The 12,969-nt window shown below is 34.8% G+C and overlaps 1 protein-coding gene across 4 annotated transcripts in view; it reads right to left on the bottom strand.

The window, feature by feature from the left end:
• Positions 1–12,969, bottom strand: part of ASCC1 (activating signal cointegrator 1 complex subunit 1) — a 99,648-nt gene that overhangs the window by 48,976 nt on the left and 37,703 nt on the right. For all 4 annotated transcript variants that reach the window (XM_012723578.1, XM_012723575.1, XM_012723577.1 and 1 more), the window contains exon 7: positions 10,333–10,452. In XM_012723578.1, coding sequence (XP_012579032.1) covers positions 10,333–10,452 — 120 coding nt within the window. The remainder of the gene's footprint in view (positions 1–10,332; positions 10,453–12,969) is intronic.

Raw genomic sequence — 12,969 nt, 5'->3', positions numbered from 1 at the left:
AAAAAAAAAAAAAAAAAAGTCCTTGGCACAATCTGCAAGTTGCCAGGCTGATGTTATAGATAATACATTTGACAAAATGTCAGTCTAGTTTTTCAATTCTTACTCTTCATTGGTTCTTTCCTATCTGACTAAGAATCACAAAACTTTGTGATTCTTTGTTCCTCATGAGGTTGCTGTGAGAAAATTATTCATTTAGATAGTGTTTACCTATGTTTGAAAACAAACACTATTAATGACTTAAATTTATAAACTTTTAGTTCAGAAGCCTAGAAGTGCTACAAAGTGCAAGCAGCCCATAGCCATCCTCACGAAGTTGGACTGTATGTCACCAATACCCAACAAGTGCAAATTCCAGACTTTTGCTTGGGTTCCCTTGAGGCCCACACCCCACCCCCAGTTCAATTTAGTTCTAACCAATGAATATTTCTCAAGAACTTAAAAATTTTGAGATGATACAATGTGGCTGCAGCATACTTGTGAAATTATATTTACAATATAAATATTACAACATAAAACAATATAAATTACATTTCTCAAGAGTGGTCTGTCCCAATTATTTATAACCTCCTTTTTCTACCAAGTTATAAGCCCAGGATTTACAGTCAAGCTGAACCAGATCAAACCATAATTTTACCACTTACAAACATGTACTAATTACTACTGATGCTGACATGGCCAACATATCAAGTATACCTAAATAAGTATAATATGTGTCTGTATACCAGCATTAAAAAAAAAAAAAAGCTCATATAAGTTAAAAGGAAAAAATACAACTTGCTACTCAGAAATAGCTATTGATAATTTTTATGTATTCACGTTAAATAACTTTTTTCTCTTACTCTTTTTCCTATTTTTGAAAGGGAAAAATTGCTTTGTTATCTGTTTTTATTACATAACACTCCAAAGTGAATATTTTCCATTTTTCCAAGACATAACATTTAGTCAATCCATGTCATTCCACAGTTTATTTTCCACCAATGTGATTTTAAGGAATTATTTAATTATGTCCAGTCTCCACTGCTAACATACTATCATAAATATGTCCACATTTAAATACTTGCCCACAAATTTTATTAATTTCATTAGGTAAATTTCTGCAGGAGTTAGCAAGTATAAGTATGAAATAAAACTCTTGGTATTAAGTTCCAACTTGCTTTCTGGGAAGTTTGTATTAATTTATACTTTTTTATCCATCATAACCTTCTCATGTCACTTACCAAGTGTGGACTTAGTCTGCTTTAAAAATTACTTTAATAGATTTGTTTTTAGATTTAAGATCCGTGGTAAAGGTCATTTTATCCAATTTTACATCCCTCCTGGTGTCTGTAACAAAGTATCTGACACTGTGATAGTTATTTCTCTTTGTCCATTCACTTGTTACCACTTATACTGAAAGCTTTTTTAAGTAGACTATTAGATCTATGAATTATATTTTTTGGTCTTCCTTCCAACTGTCTCTATTTAATAGCTTAAGTATTCAATAGAACTTACAAAACAATATGTTTAAGATTAATGGTTGCTGCAGGCAACCATGTTTTATTTCTGATTATAATGAAATAACCTAATAAATTACCATTGAATAAAATTGTTAATTCGTGTTTAAAGTAGATAATTATCATATTTGGCAACAGTTATTTCTATTTTCTGAAAGCCCTTAAATGCAAAAATATGTGTTGAATTTCAGCAAAAGCCTTTATTTAGATAAGCCTTTTTTTTTTAAGATTTTTTTTAAGATTTATTTATTTATTTATTCATACAGAACTGGGGTACAGGCCAGAGATGGGGAGGGTGAGAGGATTCACCAGAGACAGAGTGGGGAGAAGAACAGGCCGATCTATGAAGTACATTGCTGAGGGGAGTAGCAGGCGGGCCGGAAGAGGTCTGCCGCCGCCATGTGGTCACCTCTGGGGCAGGCGGGGATCGAACTCATAGGGAAGTGGCTTTAGCTTCTTAGTGCTGTGTTTTAACCCGCTGCCACCAGGGAACGCCTATTTAGATAAGCCTTTGTAATTTGATCTATTGAATAGGATATTAATAGATTTCCTAGTGTTATTTCATCCTTTGTATTCCTAAGATAAACCAACTCAGTCATAATGGATCATACTCATCTGACTTCCTACACTCTACCTTCGGAAAACTTCCATATCAAAATGATTGTACTAGTCTTGCGCCCATCTACTGATTTTTATTGCTACTGTTCTAGTTCAAACTTTCTCAGCTAGATTACTGTAATGGCTTTTAAAACCCTTCCTTTCCTGGCTTTTCATTTCAATCACATATATATTATATAATTGCATTAAATTTATATGGAATCATTTGGGGAGAACTGACATCTTTGTAAAACTAAGTCTATCACCAGACATGGGCAGTCTCTTAGTTGACTTATAATTAATTTATATATTTTAAATTGTTAATGATTTATAATTACTTTTCCCAAAGTATCTCATAGTTTTTGTTGTTACTAAAGATGTTAAAATGTTTTCTGTTTGTTGCTGGTATATAGAGAAACAATAATTTTATTATACTAATTTTATAGTCAGTTACCTTGCTAAGCATACTTATAATTTCTAATAACCTCATCACTGTAGATAACTCTATTTCTGATCAGAAAGGTGATTTCTAAGTTTTCTGAAAACAGAGTATAGAAGTCAGATGAATATGATCCATTAAGACTAAGTTGACTGATCTCAGGAATACAAAGTTGCAGTAACACCAGGAAATCTAATAATATAGGATACCACATGTACAAAATGTGATTTTGTAAAATTTATTAAGTATTACATTCTATGATCTACTATATACTCAATTTTTCCCAACCGTTCCAAGTGCCTGAAAAGAATGTGAATTGTATAAATGCTGAGTATATGATTCGAAAGATGGTGATTTAAATTTACTAAACTGTTAACAAGTTACCTGTGCCTTTATTGATTTTCTGCTTGATCTAATAACTGAAAGATATTCTGTAATCTCTTATAATGGATTTCTCAATTTCTTTCCAATAAATATTATACAAATTTGGCTTAATCTACTTTGAGGACATTCTCTTAGATTCACATAGTTTTAGGATTATTATTGGTAAACTTTAATCATTATGTAATAGTTCTATTACTAAAAATGCATTTTTTAAATCTATCATGTTACATATTAATTCAGCTATGTCAATTTTCTCCTATATTTATCTAGTATATCTTTTTCCTTTCAGTCTTGAACTTTTTCTGATCTTGAAATTTAATTTCCACTTCCATTTTTTGTATTGAATTGTATTTGTTCCTTTTCACTCTATTTTTTTATATCTATATACTCCATTTTTACACTTAATTTAAATTTTTTACTATGCCCATTAAGCTTAACAAGTTTGATAGTATCGTAACAACCCTCTCCCAACTAATAAAAAAACTTAGAATACTTCAAACTCCAGAATTCTTTTTAGTCCTGATTTACATATCGTTAGTTGTTCTTAGCTAAACAGTGCTAGTTCTATAATTTTTAAAACTATCCCAAAGTGTATTTTATAGAGACAGTGTCTGCCATTATATATATATTCACGTTTCCTTCTACAAACACCCTTGCCTTTCACAATTTCTGAATTTTAGGGTACAAAGGAAATTACCCTAAACCCATCTGGGTTCTTCTAGGCTGTCAAATAAACAAATAAGCACCAGTGACACTGATAAGAGAAAAAGCCAAAAAGAAGTTTAATAATAACATATATGTCTCCTTTACATATGGGAGAGATGTAGTATATGATTGAATAAGCCACCCCTGTGGCTTCAGATGCCATCTTAAATAGCTTAGTTAAAGAGAAGGACATGAGATGGGGAGAAGAGAACAGAGCAGGGGAGGATTGGAGAAAGGGAAGGTCAGATAGGAACATTACCAGGACAGGCACAGCAGAAAAGTGTATGCAGATAAGTTCTGCCTTTTCCACTGAAGAGGAAAAAAGAGATTAGGTGTTCCTACTACATACCCTTTGATAAGTTTACCTGCAAATATTTTTTTTCAAAAGTAACCTCCACTCATTCTTCAGAAGCCCACCCATGAAATCAACCTTTTGCCAAAGATATATTTGGGGTGGTAGATTTTTTGCTCCCCTACATAATTCATTTTCCTTTTCCTGAAATACAGTCAGGCAGTGCATGGGGTCAACAACAGACATACACACACACAAACACACACACACACAAACACGCTAGGTGTACAATTTGAGGCTACGCCTATTAGGTTAATTTAAATGTACTCTACACAATGACAAAATTGCTTGACAATGCATGTCTCAGAACATATTGATAGATTAAGCAATACATGACTATGCATTCCTCAGAAGTTCCTTCACTGCAGATATCACATAGTAATAAATTCTGGTTTTGTTCACCTATAAAGTCTTTATTTTACCTTTTTTCCTTAAAGATTTTTCCTAAGTTAACAGCTGTTTTCTATAGAAAATAGTTTGCTGTCATTTGGCTTCCATTGTTGCTCCTGAAAAGTTCCCTGTCTTTATAATTGTTATCCCTCTTAGGTGTCTTTTTTAAAGATTTTCTCTTTGACTTTTAGTGTTCTGCTGCTCCACTAAGATTTATCTTGAAATGAATTTCTTTTTATTTTTTCTGTTTTCATTTAATTGTTTTTCCCTCTCTAATAGATTGCAAAGTTCAACTTCTTTAAGTTTTTCATATGGCCATCTCATGTCACCCTTCCTCTCTCCCTCATTATGCCTCATTTGTGTCAAGAACTTGATAGCCTTTTTCATCCCTGAGCATTTTTGCACTATTCTTTTCCACAGAACGAAAGATGAGAACAGCCTTCCCATCACCTTTTGCCTGCAAACCCCCACTCCATTAGATTTCAATTCAAAATCAATTCCTCAATGAGATTTTCCTTGACCGACCCTACCCCATTCTATTTTTTCTTTTGTTTATATATAGACATATATATATATTATTCTCTTACCTCATCGTTCACTTTTGTACAATATTTGATATCTCACCCCAAGTGTAGTCCCCATAATTCTCTCACCACTCCAGCACCTGTGAACTATCATCGTCTGTTGTGCTCCTCTATCCCTTTTTTTTTTTTTTTACCTCTCTGCATCACCTTCCTGTGCTGCATGTCTTAGATTTGGGCATTAGGAAAAATGGATAAAGGATCCATATCCTCTGAGAATAAAGGGTGTCCCACATGGTGGAATAATCTTGGAGGCAAGGTTTTGAGATGTTAAGAAGGAATAGTCAGTCTCAAGCATAAGTAATGGGATTAGTGTTTTTAGAAACCATATGTACCATTTTTCAGAAATAGTAAAATCCAGTGGAGTGGAGTTGATAAGACTAGGTAGATTGTGAAAGAATAAGGAAATAAGTCAATGAGCTGGCTTCGTGCTTCTTTAAAAAAAAAAAAGTATTTTTATTTATAGATTTATTATTTTATGCATATAAGAATGGACCAGAGATGGCCAGAGACCAGAAATGCAGGGTGAGATGATTCATCAGAGACAGAGTGGGGAGGAAAACAGGCATACACTTCTGAGGGGAGCAGTGGGAGGGACAGAGCGATCTGCCATACCATGTGTGTCAGCTCCCTGGCCAGGGATCGAACTCAGGCTTCAGTGTCTGTGGACAACTTCATAGTGCTGCATTTTAAACCACTGCGCCACCAGGGAGGGCCTTGGCTTCATATTTTAAGCAAAATGTGGGAAAGCCACTTTTCTGGGAGAATAGGGAGTAAGAGAACAGAATAGTAACTGTGTTCAAAGCTTAAGTCACAGCAGCATCTGTCTATCAAGTAATGAGCAAAACGTTTCCAGAAATTACTCCCCCAGTTATGCTTTACTAAACCTAAGAATGTGTAAGTGTGTTTACACTGTGCTCCACCTCTATGTTCCATAAGAAAAGTAGATCTAAGTGATCCTTTTAAAGATCAGGTACTTCAGTTTAAGGGATTCTTTGATTTAAAATAAATGAAATTATACATCAAAAGTTAAGCATTTGTATTTTTCTACCACATGACTTCTTACCACAGCCTTTTGGATTGAGCAGTGTCTCTTTACACAAAGAAAAACAAACAAACAAAAAGATTGAATGCTCCTTGAAAACAGGGCCATGTTTCAATTGTACATCAATTTGTACTGCCTTGCAAAATAACTTCCATAAGGAGGCATTCAAATAGTTTTTAAATTGAATTACGTAAGAGGTGTATAAGTTCCTTAGACATTATAAATCTTGGAAGGGATTTTTTTTTTTATAAATAGATTTATAAATCTCTTTGAAATAACACACTCACATTATGAAGGAGGAATGGGCAATAGAAAAGAGAAAGCAAAGCAGTAAGAGAAATGGGAATTATTTAAATATGTTCTTGGTTTATTGACTTACAAAATCTTGACAACAGAAAAACTAGAAAATTTTAGGAGTTTGGTCTGTGGGAAAATAAAGAATATATTCACCTTTGGATCCCTTATCCTTCCATTAGGTATGTAGAAGTTAAGAACTATGTTCAGAAGATATTGACTTCTATAGTTCTTATTTTCTTCCAATCTTAGAACTTCCTATTCTTCTCCATACTTGAAGACCTCCCACAAATTAAGGATCTAACCATTAAAGCTAAAGGTAAACATATTCAGTGGAAACATTTCAAAATAATGATTTTATCATTCTTTCCCTGTGACTCCTCTTTTCAGCTCTGGAAGTCATCAAAAACAGTAAATCAAAACTGTGGAGTCCATGCCATCTATATATTAAAATATATTTGAATCCTGGGCCCTCCCTGGTGGCGCAGCGGGTTAAAGCACAGCACAAAGAAGCTAAAGCCGCTTCCGCATGAGTTCGATCCCCGCCTGCCCCGGAGGTGACCACATGGCGTGGCAGACCTCTCCTGACCCGCCCGCTGCTCCCCTCAGCAGTGTACTTTGTCGATCTGCCTGTTCTGTTCCCGGCTCTGTCTCTGGTGAGTCCTCTCACCCTCCGCATCTCTGGCCTGTACCCCAGTTCTGTATGAATGAATAAATAAATCTTTAAAAAATATATATATATATATATATATATTTGAATCCATAGATTAGAAAAATAAATCAGTATTTTATTTAGTGAAACACTGTAATCCTATGTAAATTTTCCATGTAGTTTCATATTAACTATGTATCCAGAGGTTAGCACAGATTTAAGCTTTAAAACAGTAAAGTTTATACTGAGTATCAACAAAAAATTACATAATTCCCATAACAGAAGGAAACAAATAGAGGTCAAACTGAGTGACTATTTTGCTTATAAAATTATAAAGTTAGTCAAGAAAATAAAAACCATGTCTATGATATGTTTTAATGACATGGGGCCCTCCCTGGTGGTGCAGTGGGTTAAAGCACAGCACTAAGAAGCTAAAGCCATTTCAGCATGAGTTCGATCCCCACCCTGGAGGTGACCCATATGGTACAGCAGACCTCTCCTGACTCACCCGCTGCTCCCCTCAGCAGTGTACCTTGTTGATCTGCCTGTTCAGTTCCCCACTCTGTCTCTGGTGAATCCTCTCACCACCCCTGCACCTCTGGCCTGTACCCCAGTTCTGTGTGCATAAATAAATAAATCTTTTATCAAAAAAAAAAAAAAAAGACATGAGTCATCCCATAAGAGTTGCAAACAGCTCTAATAAGAATCCCCAAAGGTGGAAACAATTCAAATGTGTATCAACTTATAAACAAAATGTGGTATCTTCATTCAAGGGAGTATTATTTAGCCATAAAAAGGACTGAAGCACTAATACATGCTACAAGATAGATAAACCTTGAAAACAACATACTGACTAAAAGAAGCCAAGCACCAAAGGACACCTTATGTAGCTCTGCTTATAGGAAATATCCAGAATAGTCAAACACATGGACAATTAATGACTAGTGCTACTCAGGGGCTGGGAAAAGAGAGATGGAGGTAGTGAAGAATGGAAAGTGGCAATAATAAAAATGTTCTGGAACTGGACAGTGGTGATGGTTGCACAACGTTGTTATGTATTTAATGCCACTGAATGGCATACTTTCAAATGGTTTAAATAGTAGCTTTTTTTTTTTTAGCACAAAAGAATTTGAATTTTATTGACTGCAGACATAATTTATACCATGACTCAGTACAGATACATGCATAAACATGGAACCCAAACAATCTTCACAATATTTACCATTCTGACATGTGTTGTCCTCTGCCATTTTTCTACTCAAATTTTTTATGACCCTCTCAGCTGAGTTCATGTCTCAGTAATAAATTGTGATCCAAAGCTGGAAAAGACATTCCTATGAAATGGTCTGGAGAACCACTGAAGGACAGAAAACTCTGGCTCGTGCTTCCAAGAAATCAGCAGGTCCACAGCTCCTACCTGTGTGACCTAGCCCCTGATGCCCCCAGTCTCGCACGCATGCTGATTGACAATGTCTCCAGCAGTCTTCTATTAAAGATATTTACAGAAATGGGAAACAATGCCTATTTTTCTCACTACGTTTTTTTGAGTGCTTATATCAATTCTCTAAACAAGGTGAGTTAAATACAGTCTGTTAGAATTAGTAGAAACATCTGAGATAGCATTATATATGCATTAAAAAATTTTTTATTTGAACATTATATAAATTTCAAGTGTTAAACATTGAGAACCTACATGTATATCTATTATAGGAAATCACCTAAAGTAAAATTCTCATAAAAATCTTTGGCTTAGAAAATAGTGATTTTTTTTTTTTTTTTTTGTAAAATAAAAGTGTTACTTGGGCCTCCTGGTGATGCAGGAGTTAAATCTCAGTACTATGCTACAGCAAGAGTTTGATCCCAGGCCAGGGAGCTGACCCACACAAATCATCAGACCTCTCCTGTCAAATCCACTGCTCCCCTCAGCAGTGTATTTCAGTCGATCAGCCTGTTCTACTCTCCACTCTGTCTCTGGTGAATCCTCCTCGCACCCTCCCCACTACCCTAAAGCTATGGCCTACGTCTGAATTCTTGTACACATGAATAAATAAAAATAAATCTTAATTTTTTAATTAAAGAAATAATAAAAATGTGTTACTTATACAAATAATAAGTTATTGTATTACTACTGCTTCAAATTAACAAATATTAAATTGCCCAGTTTTAATTTCTAGTAAGGTAAATATCGAACAAATATAGCCCATGTAAATAAAAGCTCATTGAGGCAATTTTTAGGAAATTAAAGAGATATGAGACCAAAGAATTTTAGAATTACTACCTTATAATTAGTTTCTGCTTACAAAAATTGAAAAGTAAACTACTCCACGTATTCCTCTATCCCATACATAGTAATCCTCTGACACAGAAAAGGCATTTGGACAGTTATTGCTTGGAATACAAAATAATGAGGCTTTGGGATGTCTTAGCATATGATCTCCTGTGAAGTCATACTGTACCCCTAGTTTTTACAGCAGGGTCATAGTATGCTCTTTAGGCACATGCCAACTGTCTTGGAAAAGATAAATCTGGTCCCAAAGACACACACACACACACACCCCACACACCACTGGTTCTATGCCATTTTTCTCTTCCTTCCCCTCAAAATTGACTTCCAAATGAATTAAAATAAGAGTTAATTAGAACTATCAATTCAAATTGAGATAAGAAAAATCTTAAGAAAGCTTATAGGAAAGCAAATCAATTTGAAGGCCTACCTAGAGACTTAAGATTTTCTCTAGAGGATTTCTGATTTCAGCATGCATTTCATTCTATTCTGTTCTAATTTGGAAAAAAAAAAAATGAGAAGAATTTCCAATTCAAGTTGGGACCCTCTGTTCACTTAATGCCTTGCATATACTGATATTGAAAATGGCTCTGGATGCCTAGACTGGCCTCAGAAATATCTTAGTTGTGATAATAAAAAAATTAAAAATAGTAAACATTTTTTAATGTATGTTTTAATGATGTTAATTGCCAACCACTATTCTAAGCATTTTATGTAGATAAATTTAACCCTAGTAACCCGATGAATTTACCAAAATTACCACTGCCATTTTGTTCTAGTATTCAGGAGATCTGCATGTGTCACTTTTGAAACTACCATCCTATATATATGCCATTCTTCTGTTTCCTATTATCCTGAAAACATGAAGAAAGCACTGAGTTCCCAAATGTGAAGTTATCTGGATCCACTATATTTGGATACTCAATTATCACTAAAAATCTGATCGTTTTTCCCACAACAAATCCCTCTTTTAAGGTATTAGCTTACTTAAAAAAAAATTGATGTTCTTTATAAAATAATATTCCCCTAAGAAATCAAAAGTAGTAGCTGAACCTCCAAGAATGATTGTAGACACCTCAAATTTTTCAAGATCGAAAAAGTATTCCAGAAACATACCTGTTGGAACCATCTTTCATATGCACTTTAGCATAGAGAACATCCACCATACCAGGATCATCATTCATGTACTCTATCCCTGCCATCTCTACTTCCAGGGGTCTGCCCCCAGCAATGTCACTGCAAAGGAAAAAATTAGAATTCTCTAAGTGTTTAAGGTAAGATGGTAATTATATTTAGTAACATGGTTAATACACATGGTCAAAGATTAAAAACTTTAAGTTGTTGGGTTTCATTTTTTTACCAACATCATCAATCTATCATTCAAATTTCAAAATTAACACATCTTCAATGCATACAGACTATAAAAACAAGTATTTACACAGTCATACTTTATTTATACCAATGTAGTTTATTAGTCCTCTCTAAGAAAAAGCCAAGCCATGACAATTCTAATAGACAAAGACATACTATGCTTTACAACTCTCAGGTATTACTTCAGTGTATCTACAAATTGCAAACAGTATTTCTCTTATACAATAATGGTGGAGGTGTAGACTAGCATTCAGACCTTTAAGAGCACTTTAGCAATATTTATAAAAAGGTTTCAAACTATCTTTGTCCAAGAAATTTAATTTCTGAGGAAATAACTCAGCTACATATTCAATCATAGTTCATAAAGGAAAGTTCCTTTAAAAAAAAGAGAGAGATTGATTGATACATACAAGAGCTAGGTATAGGCCAGAGATGCAGGTGTTACTGTGTGTGTGTGGGGGGGGGGGGGTTGGGGAAGGAAAAGGTTGGAGTGAGAGGACTCACCAAAGACAAAGCGGGGAGCAAAACAGGTAGATCTACTGAAACACACTGCTGAGGGGAGCAGTGAGTGAGAGGAGAGATCTGCTGTACCATGTAGGTAAGCTCCCTGGCTAGGGATCAAACTCATGCTGCAGTGGCTGCAGGTAGCTTAGCTTCATAGTGCTGAGACTTAACCCCTTGTACCATCAGGGAGGCCCCTCATAAAAGAAAATTCTTACAGAATTCCAACTGATAAATGCAAAAGCAATAATGGAAATAGACTATCACCATTTCGCAGGTCCTGATGAAAAAAAAAATCTAGGTAATAATCACCAAAAGTTAGGGAAAAGGAGAAGACATAAAAGGATCCCTACAAGAGGAACTCTATATAAACAATGAATAAAGCTGACGATATCTGAACCCAGAGATCAAGTTTATCACAAACAACAAAGAAACAACCAAATGATATGTGCCTTCCAATATGATGCAACAGAAATAAATTCATACCCGGAGAAATAACTTGTGCACAGAATTTTGCACTGTTTGGAATAGCAAAAGATTGCAATGTCCAATTACATGGTACTGATTAAATCAGAATACTGTGACCAATAAGTAAGCTATACAGGATTAAGGGAGCATTCAAGTACTGATACAAAATGATTACCTTTTCAAATTTTATAAAAAGTATAAAACAGGGCCTCCCTGGTGGCTCAGGCTATCAAGCTATGGCCAGCCACTGCAACATGAGTTTGATCCATGGCCAGAAAGCTAACCCACTTGGCACAGCAGACATTTCCTGTCTCACTTGCTGCTCCCCTTAGTAGTATATCCAGCAGATCTGCTTGTTCTGCTACCCACTCTGTCTCTGGGGGATCCTCTCATCCCCCACACCTCTGGCCTACACCCATTTCTTATATGCATAGGTAAATAAAAATAAATCTTAAAAAAATGTATAAAACAACTATATGGTATATTACTACATACAAAAGATGGGGGTTAAGAACAGTTATACATATGTATTTACTTGAACATAGTTAAAATTTCAGAAAGGATACAAAGAAACAGGCAACATGACTGCCTCTATAGAGAGGAGCAGGTAGCTAGGGAAATAGCAGTGGGAAAGAAGAAAACTCTACTGCATATCCTCCATACCTTTAAAATTTTGAATCATTTCAATGTATCATCCATTAAAAAGTTAAAATTTAAAAAATGCAAAAGAAGCCAAACACAAATAAGTATAGACTGGATGATTCTATTTATATGACATTAAAGCAAAATTAAACTATGACAAGAGAAATCAGAACAAAGGTTACTTCTGGATGAAATGAATTTATTGGAAATGAGAATGAGGGAGCTTTGTGGGATGACATACATATATGGAAATTCATCAACTACACTTTAGATCTGTGTATTTAGTGTAAGTAAATTATTCCACCACAAAAAAATACATATATAATTATAAAAATGTATGGCTATAGATACTCCACTATGTTAATGGTAATTATATTTAAGTATTAAGATTACAAGCAATAATTTTATTTATCTGCAACTTCTGGCTTTTCTAAAATTATTGTGTACCACTACTATGGTAATAAAACCCTGCCATTCTGCTTTGCTCAAGACCCTTCATAGTGTGACCTGAGAGGTCTTGCTGTGCCAAGCTGAAACCCAGATACAACTCACCTCACCACACAGCCTTCTCCACACATCCTAAGGCCAGAGACCCTATCTATCTTATTCATTCCTATTAGCCCCAAACCTGGAACAGAACCTATAAAAAAAAGTATTGGACAAATATCTAGTAAACCATGATTGGATGTTCCACTGTAAAACAGAGAAACTGTTCTGGATAAAGTGGTGGGAAATATGGACACATTCCTAAAATGTTATTGAATGAAATGT

The sequence above is a fragment of the Condylura cristata genome, unplaced genomic scaffold, assembly GCF_000260355.1.
Source record: "Condylura cristata isolate star-nosed mole 26May11 unplaced genomic scaffold, ConCri1.0 scaffold00011, whole genome shotgun sequence".
Lineage (NCBI taxonomy): Eukaryota > Metazoa > Chordata > Mammalia > Eulipotyphla > Talpidae > Condylura > Condylura cristata.
The sequence above is the reverse complement of the archived record's forward strand: the minus strand, read 5'-3'. Positions and strand labels throughout refer to the sequence as shown.